This window comes from Catharus ustulatus, chromosome 21, assembly GCF_009819885.2.
Source record: "Catharus ustulatus isolate bCatUst1 chromosome 21, bCatUst1.pri.v2, whole genome shotgun sequence".
Classification (NCBI taxonomy): Eukaryota; Metazoa; Chordata; class Aves; order Passeriformes; family Turdidae; genus Catharus; species Catharus ustulatus.
Genome location: NC_046241.1, coordinates 3567291 through 3592774, shown reverse-complemented (window position 1 = coordinate 3592774; position 25484 = coordinate 3567291). Strand labels below are relative to the sequence as shown.

The following is a 25484-nucleotide window of genomic DNA, read 5'->3' as shown; positions in this document are numbered from 1 at the left end:
ACTAGTCTGCAGGAACCTTTAGTTTTCCTTTCCTAGATGCAATCAGGTGCATTAAGAAAGCTGTAAAGCTACTTTTTCAGCTGTTAAAGGACATAATGGGTCTCCCTTATACGTGCTTGGTCAGAAGTAGAACACGGAAAATTTCCTTGTTTTTGAGATCTGTCCTATGTTCAGCTACTCTATTACCTTTTTAACACTCTTTTAACACTCTTAATTGCTTGGTTTATGTCATTATTTCAAACCCTCCGATTTCAACATTTTGTTCGGGGGAGGTAGAAACAATCTAGCTGGTTGCCATGAAATTTAGTTTAGACTAAAACATGTGCTGTGAGTAAGTCTGCTAAATGACCTTATGCACTGCTCATTGTAATCCAGAATTGCCAGGCAAGTCGAGTAATTAGTTGTGCAAAATGAAATAACTTCAAATCCTCACATTGAGTAATGACCCAGAAAAATCACTTAAGCTATACAATAGGAACAACTCAAAGCATCTTGGCTTTATTTTTACTTTTGTAGCTCTACCCCCTTTGATGAGGAACAGGCTCTCCTCCTCATCCCTTCCAGGAACAATGTCCATGGCTCAGCTGCTCTACCCTAAGAAATGAAAACTTGTGATAAAGCCACAGGGTAGGTCTAACAGCACCACACAGCAGCTGTTCTGCAAGGGCTGAATGATGTTTGATAAACCAGAAATTCCTATCTGTTTAAAGAGCTGAGATGAGCCTAAGGAATGAAATCCTTCACCCACACCAGGTGGCTGGACAAGGGGAGCACCTGCATGTGCTGTGGATGTTCCCACTGAGGCAATGTCCCTGCTGACCACCCAGGAGCTCCTCTGGCAGCCCCACTGGCACCCCTGAGCTGGGGCTGAGGCACCTTCACAGCCACACCCCCACACTCAGTCACACCAGCTTTCCTCACCAGCTCAGCTCCCATGGCAGCTTTGATCTAAAAACAATTTAATCTTGGTGCAGCAACAGAAGGACAGCCCAAGCTGGTGCCTCCAAGGAGGGGGACTACAGCCAGAGGAAACCCAGGTGTTTTATACCCCCCCAGTGTCAGTGCACCAGAGTCTGAGGTGTTCTAGGTGAGCCCATGGCCCCTGATGTGTCACCTGGCTGTACCACAGATCCCCATTGGCACACCATGGATGAGCCAGGGACACAGGGGATGGAGTTTTCAGCCAGGCTCCCACGTCCCATTGAGCTCCCAGAGCCAGTGAACGCAAATCAGACTTCTGAAACATCAGGTGACAAGGAAGATGCTGCCCTCGAGGCAGTGTGAGCTAAGGTACAAAACCACAGCTTTTGTTTGTAAGGTGGGTAGGGAAGTGTCAGGGAAAGTTCCACGAGCCTGCCAAGATCAGATTTATCCTTGGTAACCTGTCACATAAAAAGGGTCTCATAGCCACCGTGTTCCCAGCTAATCCCCACTGGCTGTAAAATCCAATCTGCCACAGAGGGGAAAAGATTAAGTGTTTTAATAAGAAAATGAGCCGTTTGCAATGCACTTTTAATTGGATCAATTTTTCCTTTATTACACAATCTTTAAAAACCAAACACATACGTATGATCAGACAAGCTTTTCCTCCAGGTACAGAGCAGGAGCCAAACTATTTCAACATAATCCTTAATTACTCCATTTCACCTCGTTTGGCAGATGATCATGACACTGTGTGGGAGCACCACAGCAAGAAGAGCTCTGTAAAATCATCTCACAGTCGAGTTTGTCAGGGGATGTGCAGACCCTGGATGAGGGACAGCAGGTTTTCTTTTTTCTCCCTGAAACGCCCAGGAAGAGTTGCAGGCAAGACAGAGCCCCAGGCGACTGCAGTGTCCTGGCCCACAGTGCCTCACAGGGTGGTGTTACTTTCCTTAATTCTCTGAGAAACAGATGACAGATGCTTTGTTTGAACTCTCTAACCAGGAACAGGCTGGAGTAACCAACTGCTCAGTTTACTGGACCAGCTTTTAATTTTTTCCTTTTAATTTTTTTCAAGCACTCCAGGAAATGTTATTGCTAGTAGTTGTGCTGTTTATTGAAAAAAAAAAAAATCCATGGGAACAGAAAATTACAGAGGTACATATTATCATAGATAATATTGCTTTAATTATTCAGTCCATGGTAGCCTCCTGTGTGGAGCAGTTCTTAGAAGCAGGAGAGATGTTTAAAAGAAACCAGAAGGAGAGGAACTGCCATTGTCATAAAATGGGAAGAAAGCTTTCAGTTACAATGTCATGAACTGCAGCTCAGCCTAGTAATCATCATCACTTCCCCAAAGCACACATTCAAGATGAGAAAGTCTCCTCAAATTCCTGTCACATGCCTTGGGCAACTGCCCCCTCCTACCCAAGAAAGAGAAGCAGAGAATGTGAGCAGTGATGTTGAAGTAGGTAGCCTTGGCAAGCACATGGAGCAGCTCAGGAGGGAAGAGCAGTTGAGTCCCCTGAGCTGCCTCAGCACCATCAACCACCTTGTGCCTTAGCCCCCTTCTCCACAAGCTTTTTCCAGCACATTCTAGCAGGAGAAATTGGAAGCTGCCTAGATGGAAGCTCCATCACACAGCGGTGTTTGCATGCTCACTGCTTCAGCACTGGCTGAGCACAACAAAGAGAGGGAAAAAAAACCCAAATTCCACCAAAATCTGCTTCCAGCACTCTTTCTTTAACTACAATCCCTTTAACTGCTAAACATCCAGCTGGAGCAGCAGCACCTCACCAACCTGTTTCTCTTTGCTGTTTCAGCAGGGAAAAGTATATGGGCTTAAAAAAAAAAAAAAAATCCACCTGTTGCAAACATATTGTAGGACAAGTAGCAAACAATTTGCCGGAGCATGGCAGCTACCATAAAATCAGCTTTTATATTGTCTGTCGTGGCCCCAAATTTTGCAACTATGCTGTTGATGGCAACAAATAAATGCACTGCAGTGTAACTATTATCTGTGGCAGATTAACATGCTACCACTGTGCCCTATTTAAATGCATCTTTCCTTCAATAAACTATTCTGGGCGAGCAGCACCACACTGAGGTACACATTTATCAGCCAGGAGAGCAGCACTGTGGGGGCCTTGGTTCACACAGCTGCAGTTTTGTGCTTCATTTGGCCCAAAGCCTTGATGAGCAGCAACTCTGGTGCCTGCTGGTGTTGTGGAAAAAAGAATTACAAAAAAAAAATAATAATCTGAGGAATGTAATGTTTTGCTGTGCAAGGGAAAAAAAGGCTGTGTATCAATGGATGTGCTTCCAAGTATTAAAAAAATAGAAGTGAAATAGTCCCCCCTGCCCATCCCTATCTCAGAAGTGAGTAGCTTACACAGAGGAGGTGCAGATGAGTGGAAACCTATTGCTAAATGCAGTGGTCTGGAATGCAGAGTAGTGAAGTGCAGGTGAACATACAATACGTTGCATTTAATCTCATTTCCTACAATCTCCCAGTCTTATTTCCCCAGCTCTTCCCCTCTTCCCCAGGAAGTTTTAGATACCAGATAAACCTTCCAAAGACAATTTCCAGGATACATTTAATAATAAAACAACAGTAAATAGCAACCCTAGGTTCCCCCCCTCCCTTTTTTTTTTTTTCTCCAGCCCCCTCCCTTTTTATCCCTTTCTATCTAGCAGAACTCTGATTAGTAATAAAACCCCTGTCTTCGTACAACTCAGGAATAAAGAGGGCAATTTTCTGGCTCAGCTCGGTCTCCCACGATTGCACAGTACTCACTTCACATGGAACAGACACAATTCACAAATGGCACGATGGGGCAATCTCCTGAACACCAGAAAAATGGGAGAGACAGCCCTGCCTCGTCAGGGTGGAAGCAAAGCTTCATTTCTGCGTGGTTGAAGAGGCCATTTCGTTTTATGCAGTGCTGCAAGCACAAATTGCTCTCTCTAGGAGTTGCCCAGACAACTGCTACCCAGTTCCTTGCAAGTACCACAGGATTGCCTCTGCTAGTTCTCTAAGGGAAGGTGATTTAGAGCAGTCAGTCAGTGTTTATGGCACAAAGAAAGACACAATGGTTGAAGCTGGAAGTGTAGGAGATGTGGCATAAGGAGGTGAAGAGGTTTATGGTGTGACCAGTCACAAGAACCAAGACTGCAAAGGATGGGTCCTTTCCATCGTGCTTGTTCATACTTGATGGATTTTATATAAAAAAGAAGAAAAAGCAGACCACCACCACCACCACAAAAGCTATTTTGTTTCTAAACACAGAACATGATGACCTCTATGCCAAATCCCCTTCAGTTATGGCACAATCTTCTTTGAAGGCTTGACACTGGTTCCCATCAGATTGCAAGGAGGCTGCAAGAATCTCCACTGCCAAGACAGGCTTTGCTTGCAACCGAGCCCTTAAGGGGTGGAGTATCTTCTCAGGTGGTAACTGTAGATCTTAATGCAATGATCCCAACAGTCCAGCACCAGCAGCTGCCCTTTGGGAGTAACAGCAATACCCACGGGGCAGGTCAGTCCCTCCCGGATTAAGATGTTGTAGCCACCTCCTTTAGGAAAATGCAGGATTTCCTTACGACTGCTGTCAGCAACGATCAGGTCTCCTCTGGAATCAACACACATCCCAGCAATGCACCTGAAATCCTCATTCTCAGAGAAGAAGTGGCTGATCTGGCGTCCCAGCTGCCCATCTGGGCCGACGGAGCCGATGGAGAAGCCTCCCTCCAAGTGGTGCTCGTACTGCCGGTTCTCCAGGTTGAGCCCCAGCCCCTGAGTGAAGTAAATGGTCCCTTCGGCGTCACAGGTGACAAACTTGGGGCGCACAGCACTGCACAGGCAGCTGTACTTCACCACCCCCACGCCACGGTCCACGGTGAAGCACCAGAGCTTCCCCCCTTCCACGTCGGTGACAACAAACTGGCCCGAGGGCAGCGCGGCGATGCCCCAGGGTTTGCTCAGCTGGCTGCGGTGACACGCCACGCAATGGCCATCCATGGTGTACACCTTGACAGAGTTGTCATAGCTGTCTGTCACACCGATCAGCCCGTGGCAGTTCATGGTGACAGAAAGGGGGGTCAAGTTGGGCAGGTCTGCTCCAAGGAAACTCAGCACGAAGCTGTCGATGCCACTGGGGCTCCGGCGGATCTCCTTCAGGAAGCCCTTGCGGGTAAAAACCTGGATTCGGAAGTTGCCCCGGTCTGCCACGAGCACCTCGCCTTGGCTGGTGACGTGCAGGCTGACGGGGAGGTTGAACATCCCTGGCAGGCTGCCCTTGGAGCCCATCTTCTTGATGAAGGAACACTGCTGGATGCTCGTGGCTGCTTCAGGCATCCTTGGCTTGGCTGGCGAGGAGTGGGGGGTGCAGCTGGGCTCCTCCTGCACCAAGTCAGGCTCCCGAAATGGAGGGACAAAGGAGGATGCTGCGTTTTCCAGGAGCGATTCCTCCACGTTCACTGTCCGGGGTTTCTTCACCACCTGCCCAATCTGCAGTGGTCCCACATGGCTCACCTTCAGGAGTTCCACCTCTTGGAGGGTCAGCTCCCTCGGGAGACTGTTTGTCAGTTCTGGTTCTTCCTCATCCGCTGCCTCCTCCAGGAGAGCTATATCCCCCTGCTTTATTTTGGCAAGGAAATAGTCACAGCGAGACATTATCTGTACTTCTGCTAAGTTCAGCAGGTAAGCTTGCTCCTCCATCACCTGGTTATTTATCTTCTCCACTTCAGACAAAGAGGTGGTGAAGAACTTGCGTGACCTGGCCAGCTCTTCCTGGATCTTGCGCTCCTCTTTGCTGTACTCCTGCAGAACCGCTTTGTATCTGGATTGCAGGTCTCTTGAAACATCCTCCAGGGCAGCTTTCCTTTTCTGAAGATCACCCATGAGCTCCCGAAGCCTGGCAAGCCTCATCCCAAATTCCCTCCTCCGCTCCTCAGCAGCCTCTTTGACAGCAATGACTCTGTGTCCTGGGGGCATGTGCGAAGCCTCTTTGCAGGGCTCACACAAAACCAAGCTACAGCTCTTGCAGAAGTGTCTTGGCAGCCTCCTCCCGCAGACCTTGCACATGAGAAGTCCCACCACCTCCCCCAGGCCGGCCGTGTCGATGATCTTCAGCACGGTGAGGTTGTCAGTGAGCTGAGCCAAGCTGGTGATGCGCGTGATCTTGCTGCAGAAGGGGCACCGGATCCCGTTGATGCTGTTCGCCAGGAGCTTCTCCAGGCACTGCTTGCAGATGGTGTGGCCACAGTGCAGGAGTTTGGGCCTCAGGTGCTCCTCGGTGAAGGACTCCATGCAGATGGGGCACTCCAGCACCTCTCGCAGCGCGTCCGAGTTGAGATAAGGGGCAGCAGCCATGGTGCTCCAAGGCAGCTTTATCCAGCACAGCGCCTTGTGCTCACATCTATTCCAAGGTGCTCCGATTCTGTCCAGGAAGAAAAAAGGGAAATGTGATTTATGTCACCACCAGCAGTTATGTATACATGCAATTTATTTCTGACTTATCGCCTAACCCTGCAGAAAAAGAAACCCAGCTAGGTTTTCAATGTTGGGAGGATGGATTAGTCATAGCTAATCTCAGGGTGGGCAAATTCCAAAACTAACTTGCAGCTCCCAGTGCGATGAATTATTCACTTAAAAAATTTGTAAAGTAGCGCTGAAAGAAGCGTAATGGCACCAATATGGAAGCCCAGTAGATAGTGATGACTGAATCATCTCCTCATGGTGCCCATCTCCTGCTGCCAAGCCTCTGAGTTTACATAATTTACTGAAACCCAGGGAGATTAAACTAGACATTCAAAATGTTGTGCATCAAAGGAGGAAGCAGATGGTGTGATGCTTTAGGACATTAATAGATCACCTCTGGAGACCTGCATTCAGTTGTGACATCAGATACCAACAGAATAGATGTGCTTGGTTCACTCTGCTTTGCTAGAGAGCCAAAACACATTTTCAAGGTTTCATACATTTGCCAGGAAGTGAAAGTAGCAGCAATGCTCAGTCAGCTTCCACCCATTCTGGGGGTGACTGTGCATGCTGAAAACACAGAGAAGGTTTGATGCCAGTGCAGCTCAGTGACCTCTGCCATGCTGCACCATGCTTCATGCCAATTAAACACAGCTCAGGCAGTATTAGCAATAATGGAGTTAACAGACAACTCCAAACATCCCAGCTCCAAACATACTCCCAGTGTTCACTATTAGCTCCTGAACTCAGCTTAACTGCATTTAATTTCCCCTCGTTTCACAGTCTCGCAGTGTTGACCTCGTTCTCGTCCCCTGGTTCAGTTTTACACCACTCTGGTTGCTGTTCAGCTTCAATCCAGGTTTCTCCACCCTCACATCCCTCCCAGCAGGGTGCAGATCCCAGCAGCTCTCCTGCCAAAGCAGCCATCCATTCAAAAGGAACAGAACAGGGCTCACATCATTAAGTTATTATTCACTAGACTGGGTTTCAAATCCTTTGTTATTGTACTGCTTAGCCACCAAAAAATAGGGAAGAAGACCTTTTTTCTAGGGAAGAGGAGGAGGAGAAGGAAGTAGTTAGTCTTTGAAATGAAGAGACAGTGGCAGAAGGATGTGAACACAGCTCTCTCTGAGAAATGGCTGCATGCACACAGCATTCCCACTTCCCTGCTGCTCCCTCCTCTCTGGAAAGATTCTGTGTATTTCAGTTTGCTGTGTGTTCCTGTGCAGAAAAACAATTGCAAGGAAGAAAAGTTCTTTATGCTCATACAGAAAAGAAAAAAAAGCCCCCTAATTGTAATTTGTCAGCTGCAGTTCAGAGTCCTTTAAGGCCTGTATTTCAGGAAGGGATTCAGTGGTGTGGCAGAATCTCCAGGCACCATGCTGGGATCAGCTCTACGGTGGCAGGTTGAGTATCACAGCCCTGGCCCTGGGGAAGCAGAAACCTGGGCACTGCCATGGAGAACAGAAACCTTCCTCTGAGGGAGGAAAAAAATCTGTGATTTAAAATTATTTAAAAAAATGAAATACAGGATACCAGGTTCATTATTCTTACTTTCCTTGGAAACATGTCAAAAGACTCGCTTAGGGAAGGACAAGGGAACAAGCAGCACAAGGCACCAAGTACTGAGAGTTACATTAAAAGCTACCTTATTTTCATTAAAGAACAACAGTGCATGGGATTTTAAGTCAGGTTGGGCTTTTAGAGAGCTGATTTGTATGACATTCTTTTCATATATAACCCCCTTTATCAGAATGTCAGCATGCCCTCAGTAATGGGACATTATTTTTTCTTTTTATCTCTCTCTCACACTCGGCTGTAGCTCCATGGAAGTTTCCTTAACAGCGAGTTGTTCTTGCGTGTCGGTCCCTCCCGGGGCAGTTCCTCTGACGCAGAGCAGGGTATTACAGAAAGCCTCAGCTGAGGATCAAGCCATAAAACCGTGAATTATGCGAGTTTGGTTTCCTTACATTCGAAAGAAATTTCCTGCCGTGGTTTCTCTTGTCACCTGGTAGTTTTTAGTGAGTGTCTGCGGTGAGAACACCGGCTTCAACTTGTAATTCATTGCTCGTGTCACTAACGAGGGAAATAACGGGGCAATGCTGCAAAATAAGCACCGCTGACAGGAGTTGTCACAACAACAAAACCGGCAGGACAACCCTTGGGTTTGAGGGCGTTCCACTGAAAATCCAAGGGTTTGGGTTGGAAGGACCTTAACGATGACCTAATTCCACCCGTGCCACGGGCAGGAGGAACTCGTTCGGCCAGCCCCGTGCAGCCTGGCCTTGTGCACTGGAGTGAGCCGTGCCCATGTGTGCCCGGTGTCCGCACAAAGCACAGGCTGGGCCCGGCCGCAGCGCGGGGTCAATGGCAGCGGGGCGGGCGGGGCCCGCTCCGAGCCCCTCAGCCCCGGCCGCGCTGCTGCCGGGGGGCGAGGCCAGCCGGACCCCTCGCTCCCAGCGCGGCGGGGAGCGCCCACCCCGCGGGGCGCGGTCCGGCGGCCCCCCTCCATTCTCTCCATCCCCTCCGATCCCGTCCCATGCCATTCCCGTCCATCCCGTCTCCTCCATCCCGTCCCGCCCGTCCCCTCACGCCGCCCGCCCGCAGCTCCCGCCCTTCCCGCCCCGCCCTGCAGGGGGCGCCGCCGCCGCGGCCCCGCGCGCGCGCTCCTCACCTGCCGCCGCTCCGGGCCGCGCCGCTCCCGGCGTGCGCCGCGCGCCGCGAGTCACGTGAGCGCGCCCGCGGGGCCTGCCGGGAGATGTAGTCCGGGCGCGCTGTGGCGGGCGGTAGCGGGGGGAGGTATCGGGGGTATCGCGACACCGGCACCGGGGGTATCGCGACACCGGCACGGGGGGTTTTTGCGGAGGAGAGGGGTCAGAGGATGTACCTCAGTCTACCGGGCTTGTGTGCGGCTCGTTGTGAAAGGAAAGGTTAAAACTAACAAAGGGGAAGCAGGAACGTCTTTGCGGTTTTTTTTTTGTTGTTGTTGTTGTTTTTAATCTGGCCGTTATGTGTCATTTAGGCACACGCGGGTTGTTCACTGCCCTTTCCCTGATCAGGCAGTGCTGCTGCGGGATCAGCTCCTTCCCCTTCTCTTTCACCTTCCCTTTCCCTTCCCTTCTCCTTTCTCTACTCTTTTCCTTTCTTTTACTTTTTCATTTCCCTTGCCTTGCATTCCCTTCTCATTTTCCTTTTCCTTTTCCTTTTCCCTCCAACCCCCTTTTCTCTTTTTCTTTCCCCTTCCCTTCCCCCAGCAGGTCCCTGAGTTTGATGGTTTTTTACATCACCTACTGAAAATGTGTTTCTCGTTCCATACCGTGCATTGGACACCCTGTGGATTCCAGGACAAAAAGGACTATATTTGGGTACAGCTGCAGCTGTGAGCAGATGCTGCAGGCTGGCAGTGGTAGCCAGAGGCAGGGATTTGGCCACTGTTTCCTGAAGCCACTGTCACCATCAGTGACCCCATCCCAGCCCTGGTTTTGCCTGGATGTCATGAACCTGCTGCAGAGATGGCAGAGACCCCTTCAGCTGTGACCCTGTGGGGCTGCAGAGCACACTGAGGGATGTCAGGGCTTGGGGCTCTCTCTGGGAACCCAAGGGAGCCGTGTCCTTCACACACCGCCGGTGCCACAGGCAGCATCTCGTGCTCAGCCCTGGCTGACCTGCAGCTGGAGGTCTGGGAGCTCAGGCTCGGAGGAATTCACTGCCTGGGGAAGAGACAAGTCCTCGTTTAACCATTTCCCAAAATCCTTCCATGTGACCTCTCTGCCTGCAGCATTTTTCCACTGCTCACCTGCTCCAGCCCCCACCGACCTTGCACTTGCATAATGCAGCAAGTCTTGTCTTGCCACCTTCTGCTCTTGATGGTTTTTCCACTTTGTTTAGAAAATAATAGTTCATTTGTGACTACAATCTACATCCCTGGAGCAGCAGGGATCAGCAGTGTGGGCAGTGGATGCACTCACAGGCACCAAAAGCAGATGCAAAGCCTGACCAGGGTTGCAGAAGAAAATTACTGAGATTTCTAGTTCTCTGTTTCAAGCCCCAGTGGCTCCCTGGGGGTGTTGCTGTGCCCAGGAAGGGGACACAGGGTTCACTCCCAGTTCCTGGCCTCTCCAGGGAAATGCTCTTTCAGTCCCTGGTATATAGGGAAGAAAAATGGACATAAACATTGAAACAGGGTGGTCTGGCAGATCTTGTGAGGCCACCCACACCTGAAAATGAACAGTGTGAGGAAATACAATGTAGAAATAGGAAATAATCTTTCAATGCATCCTGGGGAGAAAACAAAGGACCCTCTGGATTTAATTAGAGGTGACAATGATGAGCTAATGATGTTGCCCATCATGTGCGAGATGCCCATCTGATGAGCTGATGATGTTGCTCATCATGACAAGAAAAGATGGGAAGGTCCAGCCCAGGACCCCGATCACCCTGACCCATGGAGAAGGTGGCGTGTCCCAAGGGGCTGCCCCATGCTGGTGTCAGGACACCCAGCTGGCAGGTTGGGAAGGTCACAGCCATCCCATGGGAAAGGGACCTGTGGGTGTGTTGGAGCAGAGCTGCCGTGGAGGGGCACTTGGGAGATCATGGAGCCACCCTTGTGGGGCCAAAGCGTTTTGGAGCAGGGGAACAAGCCCTGAGATGCTGCCAGGGGTGGATGAGCAGGGCAGGGCTCTGGGTGCTGTTCCTGGGACCCAGTGCAGGCAGAGGGGTGTGCAGGATCTGCAGAGCCAATTCCTTTACCAAAGCTATGTTACAGGGGATACTGTCAAAATCTCTTTTTGTAGAGGGTAATCAGAGGTCTCCAAGAGCTCTTTTTATCTTAATACCTCAGGCTGGCAGGTGTACAAATGTCTCATCTGCAGCTGAGGTGAGATCCTGCCTGTCCAACCTGCAGGCAGTGATGATCTGCCCCCAGCTGCTCTGTGCTTGTACCTTTGGGATCATCCCCAGGGCAGCGGGGCTGTGGCAGGCCAGGGAGCACACAGTCACAAACACGGGGGTGCAGCTCACTGTTCACACCTCGGTGTTGGATGTCGGGATTGTGTTTAATTGAGTTTGGTTAATCAGCTGGGAGCAGTGGGCACAGTGTTATCAGGGAGAGGAGGGTGTGAAGAGAGGCAGAGGCAGTGTGGACATAAAGATACTCTTCACCAGGAACTGTGCTGACAGGACAAGGAGTTATGGGTACAAATTGAAACAGGGAAATTTAGATTAGATATTGAGAAGTTTCTTTTACGGTGAGGTTGGTGAGGCACCGGCACAGGCTGCCCAGGGAGGTTGTGGCTGCTCCATCCCTGGATGTGCTCAAAGCAAGGTAGGATGGGGCTTGGAGCAGCCTGGTCCAATGGGAGACATCCCTGCCCATGGCACGGGGTTGGAGCGGGGTGATCCTTTAGGTCCATTCAGCCCATTCCCGTTCTACAAACAGGAGATTAAAAGGGGTGACAGAGCCTCACCCTTGGGAGTTTATCAAGCACCGACACCCCGGGGATGTTTCAAATCCTCTGTGCCGCACTCCTCTCCCCGAGGGATGAGGACAGAAGGATGAGAGACCGCGGGTGGCAGAGGGATCGCGGGGAAAGGGCGGCGGGATGTACCACACACCGGGGTGATGTCTGCATCCTGGGATGATGTCCCCATGCCGGGATGATGTCCCCATGCCGGGTGATGTCCGCACACCGGGATGAGCCCAGCGCCGTCCTGCCGCGGTGCCACGAGAGGGCAGCAGGGCCCCACGGACCGACACGGCCACAACTGCCCCGCCGGGCCGGGACCCGCCGCGGGGAGAGTCCGCCGAGGCAGCCCCGCAGTGCCCGTTCTGAGCTCCATCCCTGCAGTGCCCATCCCGAGCTTCACTCCATCCCTGCAGTGCCCATCCCGAGCTTCACTCCATCCCTGCAGTGCGCATCCTGAGCTCCATCCCTGCAGTGCCCATCCTGAGCCCTGTGCCATCCCCTCAGTGCCCATCCTGAGCTCCATCCCCTCAGTGCCCATCCTGAGCTCCATCCCCTCAGTGCCCATCCAAAGCTCTGTGCCATCCCTGCAGTGCCCATCCTGAGCTTCACTCCATCCCTGCAGTGCCCATCCTGAGCTCCATCCCCCAGTGCCCATCCTGAGCTCTGTGCCATCCCTGAGCTCCATCCCCCAGTGCCCATCCTGAGCCCTGTGCCATCCCCTCAGTGCCCATCCTGAACTCCATCCCTGCAGTGCCCATCCTGAGCTCTGTGCCATCCCTGAGCTCCATCCCCCAGTGCCCATCCTGAGCTCTGTACCATCCCTGCAGTGCCCATTGTGAGCTCTGTGCCATCCCTGCAGTGCCCATTGTGAGCTCTGTGCCATCCCTGCAGTGCCCATCCTGAGCTCCATCCCCCAGTGCCCATCCTGAGCTCCATCCCCTCAGTGCCCATCCTGAGCTCCATCCCCTCAGTGCCTATCCTGAGCTCTATCCCTGCACTGCCCATCATGAGCTCCATCCCTGAAGTGCCCATCCTGAGCTCCATCCCTGAAGTGCCCATCCTGAGCTTCACTCCATCCCTGCAGTGCCCATCCTGAGCTCCATGCTCACATCCTGCAGCCCCCTGGGCACCCTGAGCACATGTCTTTGCCCAGGGAATAATATTCCCATGTGGAATCATGCTGTGTCCCAAAAGTCACCTGGCAGTTCCTCGGGAGTCATCCCTTGCCCAACCCACGCTGTACTCCAGGACTGGGGTGTCGGTGGTTGTTTGGTGGTTTGGCTGGGGTGGTGTTTCCCCTTCAGCCAGGGCTGGAATCATAGAATGGTTTGGGTTGGAAGGGATCTTAAAACCCATCCCACTCCTGCCATGGCAGGGACACCTCCCACTGTCCCAGGCTGCTCCAGCCCCAATGTCCAGCCTGGCCTTGGGCACTGCCAGGGATCCAGGGGCAGCCACAGCTGCTCTGGGCACCCTGTGCCAGGGCCTGCCCACCCTCACAGGGAAGAATTTCTTCCTGTTATGTCCCATCTAACCCTGCTCTCTGCCAGCCATTCCCTCCTGTCCTGTCCTGTCCTATCCTTCCCGCACATGTGGCTGGATGTGCCCCACTGACTCCCCTGGACACTGTCCCACACTTTCCTCACAGCCCCAGCAGTGTCTTCCCATCACTAACACTGGGCAGCATTAAATCTGCCCAAGCTCTTCACAGACCTGGTGGCCACTGCACTGACAATATCTCAATGCAGAAGAAATTCCCAGGCAAATAAATCTATTGATTTCCTTTCTAATTCCCTTTGGATGGATTTGCCAGCAAAAAGGCAAATTATTCCACCAGGGGATAAACAGGCAGCCTGTGTCAGTGGATGTGTCCTGGCCATAAGTCCCTACTGTCCTGCCTGTAGTGACACTAGGTCTGTCCAGTGAAAGGTGGTGTATGGGGAAGGTGGATCAGAATTCCCTTTTCCTTGCATAAAATGCAAATTCCAGGTCCTAAATCAAGCCCAGCTGAGCAGCCTGTTGGTGTTGGTGGGGTTAACCTGCTGAGCTGTAGGAATCCCTGCCTGGGTCTGTTCCCACTGTTCCCTCTACAACTCCAGCTGGAGAGCCTTCTCCTGTCCTGGTTCCAAGCATTTCTGCTCTTCAGGAGATATCACATCCTACCCCAGATATGGCTGCATTCTTGTGGCAAGTGGAATGATTCCCAGTTTTGGGATGACTTGGGGATCTTTTGGAAGAGGTGTTGTGTGAAATGCTGGGCCACTAGGAAACCCATCTTCTCCTGGGAGCTCTCAGCACAGACAGCACTCCAGCACAAATTAGGCATTATGCTGCTGTGTTTGTTGTAGTAGTGGTGTTACCCTGCTCCCTCATGTCCAGGCACCAGGAGGTGCTGCTGATAATGCTGGAAACATTTTCCCACATCAGCAACTGCTGCATCCTGAGCAGGGATCCCTTTGTGCAGGCACACACCTCATGCTGTGGGATTGTAAAATCCTGGTGGAGCCCAGAAATGGAGCCAGCACCCCAGCAGGCAAATGGTACCTCTGCACATCCTGTGCTGCTCTTTCTTCCTTTCTTAAACTGGGCTGAATGCCTGGCACAAGTTGTTATTGTATTTGTTTGGTGGTGGTGGTGTTTTGTTGGGTTTTTTTTGGTTGTTATTTTTTTTTAAATCCATATTTCAGACAAAAATTACCTAATAACTGCCACAAGTTGCCATGATGTGTCCAACTGCATCTGAGGCTCCCTGCTCCCAAACAGATGTTGGATGTTGCCAGGGTTCAGCTGAGTTGCCAGCAGTGTTAGTGACAGCGTGTTCAGATTCAGGGGCTGATAAGGGATCCCCCTTATCCTTGCTGTTGCAGTTGAGTCTCCTGTTCATCCCAGAAAGGACCTTGGGAGTGTCCTGGCAGCAGTCACTTGCAAAGCCTTTCCCCAGGAGTGAAGCAGAGGCATTGCAGGAGTATCCTGGGAGGTTATCCTGGTCTGTATAGGTAATAAAAGCCAGGCTGAGCCTACAAGAACTTGTGGGGCTTCTCCAATTCACTGGTGAGCCCTCTCCTTTCATGCAAGGAGCTGTAGAGATAACCAAAACTGATGTCAGATGTAGGACAGGACGAAATCGAGGGACCCCAGTCCCATCTTCCCAGGCTATAGTTGCAATGGCAGGTGCAGGAATATGTTTTGGAGGGAAAATACCTCTCAGATCTGAAAACCTCCTCTGTGGAGATGCCTTGAAATGCCCTGAGTGATGGGTGGGATGAGAGGGACGTACTGTGTCCAGCAAGGAAACCTCCTGTTTTCTAGGGATGAGGCAGCTGAGCAAGCAGATGAGGAGCATCTCCTCCTCACAGCCACTCTCTGGCTCTGGAGGAGCTGGCTCACAAGTGGGGTGTGCTGCTGGTGCTCCCAGATAGGTTCCAATAGCAGAAACAGGGATTATTTTGTTAGGGCTGTATGTAAGCATCCCAAACCCATCCCACAAAAGCTGCCAGGAGCTGCTATCCAGTGCTGATGCCACTCAAGTGTTTGAGTGAGAGCTGGCAATTTGACAATGAAGCCAGTTTCCCTCTGCTAAACCACATTCCATTTCATTTTCCTCCTTTGGAGTTGTACCCAGAGGCCTCATCCAAGGGAACACCATGGATCTTTGTCAGTCTGTGAAGGAATCCTTTTCCCCAGTGCAGCTGGGATCTGTTCTAAAAAGGATTAGCTGCACACAGCCAATTCCACCTCAGCCATGAAGTCTGCTCTGCTCACAGGTCTGCCATGAATCACCTGGCTTTGTGGTTAATCTGTCACTGAGCCCATGGCTGCTGGGGAAGGGGAGCTGTTCTGCTCACAGTTTCTGCCTTACCTCATTTTCAGAGCTCTGGGCCTTCCCCTGTGCAGCTCCACCTGAGCACTGCTGCTCCTGAAATGGCTTTGCTCCCGCTCTTGAGTTATAGTGATCTATAATTCTTAGCTATAAAGCAAATAATTCAGAAGGAAGGTTTGATATCCTGTTGCCAGTCATGAGATAACTGATTAAACTGTCTTCCCAGCCCTGTGTTCATGTCCTCCCTTAAGTCATGGCTCCAAAACTTCCTTCTCCATGAAGGATCTCTAAAGCTGCTTCAGCTCTGGTGAAGAAGCTTTGCAGCCCAGAGTGTAATTATCTGCTTTCTCTTCTACATGTACTTTAGTAGTGATGTTAGATGTTACTGTTATTGACAAATGAGAAGAGGCTCATGGTATCCCCCTATAAATTCCTTCTTTCTCTGCCACCCTGTTTTTCAAGGGTTCATGGTTTTCCCTTATGAGACTTGAAGTTGCCTGGAGCTGATCTTCTAGAAAATAATCTCTCCAAGAAGCAGCTCCATCTCCTGTTTCCCATGTCTGTGTACACCAGTGTCTCCTTAGATGTTGAAACATCTCCCTACAGCTTTGTTTTAATTTATCATAGCAACTGCTCCCTTTCTATTCCACTAAAACATGGGTTGGTTGGAATTTGCTCCTTCTCCCTGTGACAGTTTTGATCCTGTGCACAGAAGCATTCCCTGACAGCCAGACAGCAGGGAAGGGCTGTCCCTACCCTCGAGGGCTCTGGGAGTCATGAATGAATACTGTTTACTTGTATTTCCACATGGCTTGTGCCTTGCCAGATCAGCTGCATGTCACTGCACGCCCAGTGTGTTGAGACAGCCCTTGCTCCTCTTCCACTCCTTCTCAGGACTGGGAATTTGTTGCTAGAGGCAACAGCCATAAGATGGAGAAAGCCTTTTCTTCTGTAGGTCTGTCACCAGGTTATAAAAGTTGGGCCTTCTTGGGTCAACCCAGCTATAGACAAAGAGTTTAAATGGAAGTGTACAGGGCTCCTGTACAGTGTGATACTTCCCTCATCCTTAGCAAGTGTTTGGATGAACACAGAACAAAATAAAGGTTCTCCATGTTTATTGTCTTGTGCTCAAGACCACCAGGTGGTTTCCCTGTGGGTTTCAAAGACCTGAATGTTTCCTGAAAGCAGTGTTGGCAGTTTGGTTTTGGTAATGCCTCTGTCTGTTCTCCATGCAGTGAGTTTGTTCTCATACCTGCTTTTCCAAGGGGCTCCATCCCTCCATGTAGTCCTTTTGCAGCCTGTTTGGATCCATTTCAGTGCCCTGGATAATGTGTCACCCACAAGAGTGACCTGAGGACCACAGAGGCCAGAGGGGGCTGGTGTTAGAGTGGGGATAAAGGGCATTCAGCTCCTTGGCCTGGTCCTTTGAAGATGTTTCTCCTTGGTGGGGAAGATACACTGAGGTGATTTTGTCTCATTCTGGAGCACAGAAAGTGGCTATGCAAGTTTGAGAAAAGAAGAACATGAGTTAGAAAAGAGAAGAACAGTTCTGTCAGTTTAGATGTGCTTGTCTGGAAAAGCTCACACTTCCAAGCAGTGACCTGGAAGTCCTGTTTTTCTCCTTCTCTCCTTGACCTTTGTTTTGTCCTGCTCCCACCTGGCCTATACCTTCAGCAGCTGCATTTATCCTGGCTGCAGCACAGTTTGGCTTTGGGAAGAGGCATGTCCTGAGATGTGTTTAACACTGTTTGGTTTCTTCCCTCTCCCTAACCCAGAAACAACTGAGCTTGGGAACAAGAAGGAGCTGAAATCCATGCCCTTCATCACGTACCTGTCAGGCCTGCTGACAGCTCAGATGCTGTCCGATGACCACCTGATCTCGGGTGTGGAGATTCACTGCGAGGAGAAAGGGCGCTGCCCGTCCACCTGCCACCTGTGCCGGCGCCCCGGCAAGGAGCAGCTCAGCCCGACCCCGGTTCTGCTGGAGATCAACAGGGTGGTGCCTCTGTACGCTCTGATCCAGGACAACGACACCAGGGAGGTGAGTGAGCCTGGCACAGGCCAGCCCCACCTCTCAGCCCCCTCTCAGATGCCCTCCGCAGCGAGGGGGTGTTGTTGTGTGTGTTTGCACTGCTGTGGGATGGTGTCAGTGATGGAGCTGGCAGGTCCTGCTGCCCACCACCCACAGCTCTCTCACACCTTCAGCAGGTGCAAGGCAGTGCCATAAGCAGCTGAGGCCACAGCCATTCCCAGTGTCCCTGCTGGTGTGAGGATGTGTCCTGTGGAGAGGTCTCAGGAGCCAAGCACCAGCCCAGTCCTTCCCTCCTGCTCCAAGATCTCGGCCATACCTGTTTGAGGGATGGCTAAAGGCCTCTGGGGCTCCAGCATGGCTTTGCAAAGGTACAGAGGGAGGGAAGAACCATGAAAAACCATGGCCTTGGGACAGTCCCACAGCCACAGGAGGTCCCTGTTACTCCAGGAGGGACCAACCAGGCTGGATGTCATCAGACCCTGGGGCTGGGCTCCTGCAAGAGCCTCAGTGTTAATCCTATGGGATTGAGTTCCCACTTTCTCAGTTCACTGCCACTCCCACCCCCCTCCACAGCCCTCTGACCCCAGTCTCGAGTCCAGAAATGACAGACCTGCTTAAAGTCACTTATTAGCACTGAGCCTGTACTTGATTAGGATGTCTGAGGCAGCGTGCAGCAGCTGTGGGTGGGATGCAGAGGGCTGCAGGTCAGGAAACAATCCTGGCACGTGGAGGTATGACCACCAGGAATGGTGCTTCACCCCCTTCCCACATCCATGGTGAGAAGAGTCCTCATGCTCTCCCAGTACCCAGTTTCTGGGGACTGTCTCTGGGGACTGCCACTCCTTGCCTACCACTTGATCTGGTTCCTGCTTTCCTATCTATCAACCCTCTTGGTCCTTGCATGAAGCCATGCCTGAATTTTACACCTCAGTTCACCTCTCTTTCTGGGTCTGTTCCTCAAACTCCCTTTCTCCCGTTGTGTTTTTTCCTGCATTCTTTCCCCTCCCATGTCTGCTCTTCCCACTGGGCAGTTCTTGTGTACAGCTTGCCCTGCTGTTGCCAGCATGTCCAGGGCAGTGCTGGGATGAGGCATTACAGGTACAGGAGAGCAGTGGGAGAGCTGGTGTCCTTCAGGCAAGGAAGATGTGCCTCCCAGCAGCAATCTGCATGAAAATGCTCTTTTAGGGATACAAGAGATAGGTTAGCCAGCAAGAAGGGAGTAACAGTGAAGAGCCCAGCAGGATCTGAAGGATCTCCATGGACCCTGCTCGCCCCCAGGTCCCTACATCATCCTGTGTCCGGGTGGCAATGTCACCCTGCCTCTCTGGGCCTGGCTGCAAACTCCCCCCTTCTCCTCCTCCTCTTCCTCCTCACCTTGTCCCCTTGTCCTGCCAACAATGCCGGGCTCGCTTGGGGCGCCTCCTTGTCCTGGGGAGCTGTAGTCTGTTCCACCAGCAGCCTCCCTTCCTCCCTCCCTCCCTCCCTCCCCTGCTCCCCTGGCTCCAGCGAGGGCTGGCCCCATCAGCTGCAGCTGGAGCTCAGCCCGCATTGTGCTTTCTGCTGAGGCGCTGGGAAAAGCAGCAAACAAACAAACCCCAACAAAGCAACCAAACCAGAGACACCCCACCAGTATTCCCTGGGGCTGTGCTCCCTGCATCTCTCCTCCTCTTCCTCTTCCACCTGCTCACCCCGGGGTGGAGGGGATCCCCTGGGAGCCTGTCCCTGTGTGAGGGTGTGTGTGTGAGCCTGCTCCTCCCTCACCCCAGGGAGCTGTCCATGGGCAGGGCTGGGCTAAGAGGTGACAGGGTGAGGAATCTGGGCAGCTGCAGGGTGGGGGATGCTGCCAGAGCAGGCACTAAGGGAGCTGGCAGTGAGCAACACATGCCAGGACAGGTCACTTTGTGCCATCTGCAGATCAAAGCCCTGGGGAGGGCAGCAGGTGGGATCATGCTGTCTTGTCTTACCACCCCCTCCTGGTCTCTTATCCCCTTCCTTCCTACAACCCATCCAAGACCATCCCCATCCTTGCCCCAGCAGACACAGGGAGTGTTTTCTGCCTTCCCTGCCCCTACTTCTCTTCCCTAGTCATCCCCATTCTCTCAGCATGAATCCCTTGTGTTGCATCAGCTCCATCACTTTCCCCTTCTTGCTGACTTCTGATGGGCTGTCCTGCTCCCTCCATCCCTTCACCCTCCCCCTTCTCTCCACCAACCTCTCTCCTGCAGGATTTTTATTCTCTCCCTCTCCTTCTCTTGCTGTCCTTGGCACCAGAAGCAGGGACAAACCCTGGTTCCTGAAGGCTGAAATCCACCACTGCTGGAACTTGCTGCCACCTCAGCACAATCCTTGGTTCTCTGCAGGCAGTTTCTCCAGGCAGCCTGGGCTGGGCAGAGCTGTAGCTGCCTCTCTGGAGGGAGCCATGTCCCTGTTCTGGAGAGGAGGGTTTGGTGTGGGGTTAGTGCTGCCTGTGTGAAAAGGTGTCCCCATCCTCTCTTGGCATCACAGGCATGATGAATGCTAAGGGAGGGAAGAGGTCTTTCCATCACCTTCCCCTGTCAGCAGGGAGGGTTACCATGAAGCAGAAAGGGATTTAGGGGTGGTAAGGAGCTGCCACCACCACAGGGACATCAGCCAAGACCCAACAGAGAGCCAGAGCATCATCAAGTTTAAACTGTGACTGTGCTCTGTGCACTGAGAGGCTCCCACAGGGCATGTGCCACCAGGAGCATCTCATGTATCATCTGGATGATGAAATGCCCATTTTCAGCACCAAACAGGAGGCCAAGGGTGTCCCAGGCACTGCAGAGTTATGTTCTCCTGTGCCATAAATAGGATTTTCACTTGCCTGAGCTGAACCAAGTCCAGCATCTCCAATCCTGAGTGCTCCATTGCCTGCTTTTCTCCATTCATGTAGGTGATTCTCAATCAATAGAGCAAGTGCTGACCTTAGAGGAGCTGCAGGCACATCCCAGTTCTCCTGTAGTGTTAAAAAAACAATAATTGTAAACATGGTTCCCTTTGCATATGTGTCCACAAAGACAGTGCTGTACAGACAGATAACAAGGTCATTAACAAGGTGGATATTGACTTCTATAAACTCAGCTGAAAGTTTTCTTGAATAAGTGAGCAGCAAAGATGAAGCCAAACACAGGTAAAGACATTTTGCCCTATTCAGCATGTGTATTTTTTAAATAGTTTTGTCTTTTCATCTGCCTTAGTGCAGTGAGTTATGCACATTTTAAAATTTACAGCTACAGCCCTGTCCAAGGCCGTGTTCTCGGTTGCTGATGACCTTGCCAGACTCTTAAATGCTGGGGTTTCAGTTTCCATGCTGGGTGTCTGCTGTGGGCTGATTTGTGATATTTCTTTGTGTGCATGTTTGATTTCAGCTAAAACTGACCATTTCCAAGCAGGAGATGAGGTGAAAATATATTACTTTGCCCACGTGAAATGAGTTAGAAAACTCTTTATTTCCATGTCAGTGGGAATTGCTGTTTTCTTCTTGCTTTGAAGCAAGGACCTGAAATGTAAAGGGCTCCAGGAGTTTTGCCTTTTTCTGTCCAGGGAGCATTTGTCCAGAGGAAATGTCCTCAAGGAAACTCTCAGCTCTGTGATCTGTTCTCCCAGCCCAGCTCCAGCACGACTCCTGCTCCCAGCAGTGGGGAGAAACAATCTCAGTATCAGCAAAAGCATCAGGCCCCTCTTCTCCTTCTTGTATTTCTTTGTTTCCCCCTGTGGTTTAATAGTGTTGGTCAAAGATTTTGCACCATTACTGGTCACTGACTGGGGACTGTGGCAGTGCTGGAGCTTGCCAGGGTGAAGGTGTTTTGGGGGTTCAGGCAGTTTTTGAAGGGCTTTGTTGAATGTCTTTTCTGTAGCTGTCACACCTGCTGTGGCTGTGGGTGCAGGTTTGACAGGAAGGACTGCTTGCTGGAGCAGAGGCAGTGCTGGAGTCCCCTCTGCACCAGTCCCAGGTGAGATCCCTCTCACCAGTCACCTGGTGGGATCCAGCTAATCCAAGTATTTCTAGGATTGTTGCTGTTGCAGCTCCAGTGCTCCTCAGTCCAAGTGCTCACACTGGGAGTTCAAAAGGTGACAGAGAAGCTGTGACCTTGGCTGTCATATTCCAGGGACTTCTCTGGAGCTCTGTGGATCCTGCTGGATCAGTTTGGTCGATGCCAACATCTCTCATCTGGTTCCTTTGTGCTCTGCAGAGGTGCAGACAGCACCATGGTCCCTCCACATGAAGCTGCAGGAGATTCTTCACTGCAGGGCTGTGGATGAAACCACAGAATCAGTGGCTGGCCAGGCCCAGCAGCAAAGAGCTTCTATCTGTGGTGGGACTTTCTGTTCTCAACACCTCAAGGGCTGGATGCTGCTGAGTGCATGTGGTGGGAGAGAAGAGAGATGTGGTGACCCCAGGTGCTTTCCCTTTAGGGAACATCCTGGATTCAGAGAGAAGAGCTGCTCCTCACCCCAGTGTGGGTCCCCCCAGGTTATGGTGACTTTCCTCCTCCACCTTAAACATACTTCTCCCCATGGGGTGGGCACCATGTTTCTTAGTGCCCAGCACAGCCCTGGAGTGGATCCAGAGGCACAGACTTGGAGTGAGAACACAGGTCTGCATGATCTGCAAACGTCCTTGTCCCTTACAGGAAGGCAGGGAATACCCTGCTTCCCCCATCCCCTCCCAGGAGCATCCTTGACATGTGTGCATGTCCAGAGCCACAGGGCAGCTGTGGCCAGTGAAGGGGACAAAAGACAAGGCAGTGTGGTCCTCCCTGTTCGTGGTCTCTTAATTTTTCCCCAAAAAAACCCTGAAACAAGCTTCTGTGGAGCAGCTCAGCCAGCTGCAGAAATGCTTAGAGGGTGGTGTGGTGAGGGGGGTGTGGAGAAGAGAGGCAGGAGAGATCAATCTCACTCCTACTGGGAAATGGACTCAAACTCCTGCTGTGTGTATTTAAGGAGACAAATGGATGTGGAGCCTGGATTTTTAGGAGACCCCTAGGACCTTGCTTTAATTCGAAAATTGAGTAATCTCAGCATTTGCTGCAGCCATGGCCTCCTCGCGGCACACATGGCCCAGCCCACGGTGTGGGGGCTTGCTGGGGGGCACGTCCTGTGCTGCTGCTCCCACTGGCCTCAGCAGGAGCCCAGAGCATGGCTGGGAGCCTGGCAGGGCTCTTGGACACAGCTTCTTCACATGCTGGGGGTCACCAGCTCAGGTGGCAGCTGAGGCTGGAGCAATTCCCCATTTTTTCTCCCCACTCCTGCTAAGGAGCCATCTCCTGCAGAGCAGAGCGGGGTCACCACTGCCCAGTGTCCCCAGGGTGTTTGAAGCCAGGTTGAAAGGTGTCCCCGAGGCCATGGGCTCAGTTTGACCCCAACCCAGCACTGATGGCAGAGCTGCTGGAGGACATCAGCCCTCCCTGCAGACACACAGCTTCCCCAAAGCAGCCCTGAGGCTTGGGGAGACACAGACAGGGATTTGCTTTTCCACTGCCAAAGCTGGCAGGAAGTCTGTGCCAATGGGGACATTGTTTTATTGTGGTTGAGGTGAGTTTTTTGGTTTGGTCTGGGGTGTGTTTCTTTCTATTTGTTGTTGCTTTGTTTGAATACCTGCTAATTGGCCCTTGCCCTCCTCCTCCAGCCCTGGAGCATCGTGCTGCAGCTCCAGCCCCCATCCAGGGGAAGAATGTCTGCATTGTGGCATTGGGTCGGGCTATAATGGGGAGCTTTGTGCCGAGGTGTGAGAGCAGAGCCGGCTCCCCAGGACAGGCAGAGCAACAGGGCTTTGATTTCCCCTGCTGCCAGGTTTTACAGTGTCCTCTGCCTCTCCCTTGCATCCCCTAAATAACAGAAACCAGGATGCTGCCCACCCTGGTCCCTTCCAGCACCCTGACCTTTCCAGCACAGCACTGATGTGCCTCTCCAGGATGAAGTGCTGGTGATGCTGCTCCTGGGGAGAGGCAACCGGGGGCAGGGAGGGTGTGAACAACACAGGGTGAGATCACCTGCCAGCAGCAAAACTTCATCCTCCTTTGCTGAGAACCTGGAGCAGCCTTTTGGACACGAACTGCATGATCCTGGAAAGAGTCTCTGGCCTGGGAAATCCTTAGCTTTCCTCCCCTTTTTGTTTTTCTTCCCCCCTTCCAGAGATGTCTAGACTAAGGAGCAGCATTTATCTCCTGTGAGCAGCAGTGAGCATTGCTGGAAGGGCATGGAAGGCTTTTCCTCCAGCCACCCTCCCATCATGGTGACATCCTGTTCAGGCTGTGAGAACCCCTCTTGAGCCTTCATCCTCCTCCAGTGACCCCTACCTGTGCCTAGGGGAAGGTGTGCAGGCCCCATCTCCATCCTGCACACAGGAAGGGACAGCATGTCTCTGTTTGCTCTGTGTCCCTGGACATGGGATGGAGCCTCTCTGCTGGCATGGCTCAGCCTGCTGCCACACTTCCTTCTCTCCTTCTGCACTGAGAAGAGCAAAAAAACAGACTGGGAAATCAGTACAAAATCCAAACTGAACTTAAGTTCCAGTTTCCAGATCTCCTTTATCTGCAGCACATCTCTGTCCAGCCTACATGTTCACCTGTGGTTGGTTTTGTATCTCCCTATATTTCCTTTTGGATTTTTTCCAGAAACAGAGAAGTGCATCCTAGACTCAGTGAGCCAGATTTTCATATCACTGTCAGCCATGGAGAAGACCAGGTATTCCCAGACAAGCACCCAACACCAACACATGCCCTTTCCAGTATCCCATCTGCAAACACCAGCCCTGTGGTGTGTGCTGAGTCCTGCAAATGGTGAGCTGAAAGGTTCCTTCATGTCCTCTCACTTTCCTCTCCTGGGATGTCAACAGAAAACCAACAGTCAGGAATAACTTAATGCTTCTCCCTCCATCAGCCAGGTCTAACAGAGGACAAAGGAAGTGTTCTTCTCTATTCTGTTACAGAATGTCTCAGCTATAAAATGGGGCCAAATGGCCTCCCCCTGAGCACAAATAACAACAGGAGAAAGATCCATATGCAATCGAGTGTAGGATGAATGTGCTTAGCTGATCATTTGTTTCCCTAATATTTTTTTTATGAATAGGCTTAGCTTATGGTAAGATGGGACTTTATGGTCCTGTAAGTCTTGCTTGTGTCAAAACAAATGAACTAGCCATCCTAGGGGGGAACTATCAATCCAATATATGTGTGTGCATGGGTGTGGGGAATCAGACCTATTATACCTTTAAGAGCAAATTAGATGCTGTTGCTATGATTCATAAAGCTATATATCTAATGGCATGACTCGTCATCTAGAAAATAAACGTTTCGAGCCAGTTTCTCATCTCATAAATTTCCCCTCTGGCACCGAAGGACATAAACTAAATGGGCTGACTCACAGGGAAACAATACAATTTGGATACTTTTAAATGAGAGATAAAATTGCCTTAGGGCACAGAGGGGTGCTGGGGTCCTGGAGAGTGCAGGACGGTGCACTGGGGGCCACTGCCATTCCCAGCAGATCAATCCCCCCTGGGAAGCCATTCATGATTCCAGACCTTCTTGGGCTGTGGAAACATGACCACCATGGTGAAGCATCCAAAATGGGAGTGGTCATGTTTGAGATGGACTTGTGTAGGTGCTGTCTCCTGGCAGGGAGGAGAGCGCTCACTGTTTCTGAGCATGGCAGGGAAGGACAGGAGCTGTGGAGAGCCCAGCCAAGGCAGGAGGGGAAGGTGCTTCTCAGCCACCACAGATCAGGAAGGTCCCTGTGCAT

The 25484-nt window shown here is 51.5% G+C and overlaps 2 protein-coding genes across 4 annotated transcripts in view; one reads left to right on the top strand and one right to left on the bottom strand.

Moving 5' to 3' along the window:
• ASTN2 (astrotactin 2) overlaps nucleotides 1-25484 on the top strand; it is a 315518-nt gene that overhangs the window by 203078 nt on the left and 86956 nt on the right. Inside the window, exon 17 of the mRNA XM_033077837.1 lies at nucleotides 17464-17729. Coding sequence (XP_032933728.1) covers nucleotides 17464-17729 — 266 coding nt within the window. The remainder of the gene's footprint in view (nucleotides 1-17463; nucleotides 17730-25484) is intronic.
• On the bottom strand, nucleotides 1497-9111 carry TRIM32 (tripartite motif containing 32). Of its 3 annotated transcripts, none has more exons than XM_033077254.2 (2): nucleotides 9078-9111; nucleotides 1497-6362 (listed from the first exon to the last, which is right to left on the bottom strand). In XM_033077254.2, exon 2 carries the CDS (start codon nucleotides 6293-6295, stop codon nucleotides 4349-4351), a length of 1947 nt encoding a protein of 648 aa, XP_032933145.1. In that variant the 5' UTR covers nucleotides 6296-6362; nucleotides 9078-9111; the 3' UTR covers nucleotides 1497-4348. The 3 variants fall into 3 exon arrangements, with proteins under 3 accessions (XP_032933145.1, XP_032933148.1, XP_032933146.1); XM_033077257.2 differs by lacking the exon at nucleotides 9078-9111 and adding an exon at nucleotides 8214-8733; XM_033077255.2 differs by lacking the exon at nucleotides 9078-9111 and adding an exon at nucleotides 7443-8194.

Bases quoted from the DNA above. Each gene is read 5' to 3' on its own strand.
- TRIM32 (XM_033077254.2), bottom strand. From the start codon at position 6,295: ATGGCTGCTGCCCCTTATCTCAACTCGGACGCGCTGCGAGAGGTGCTG.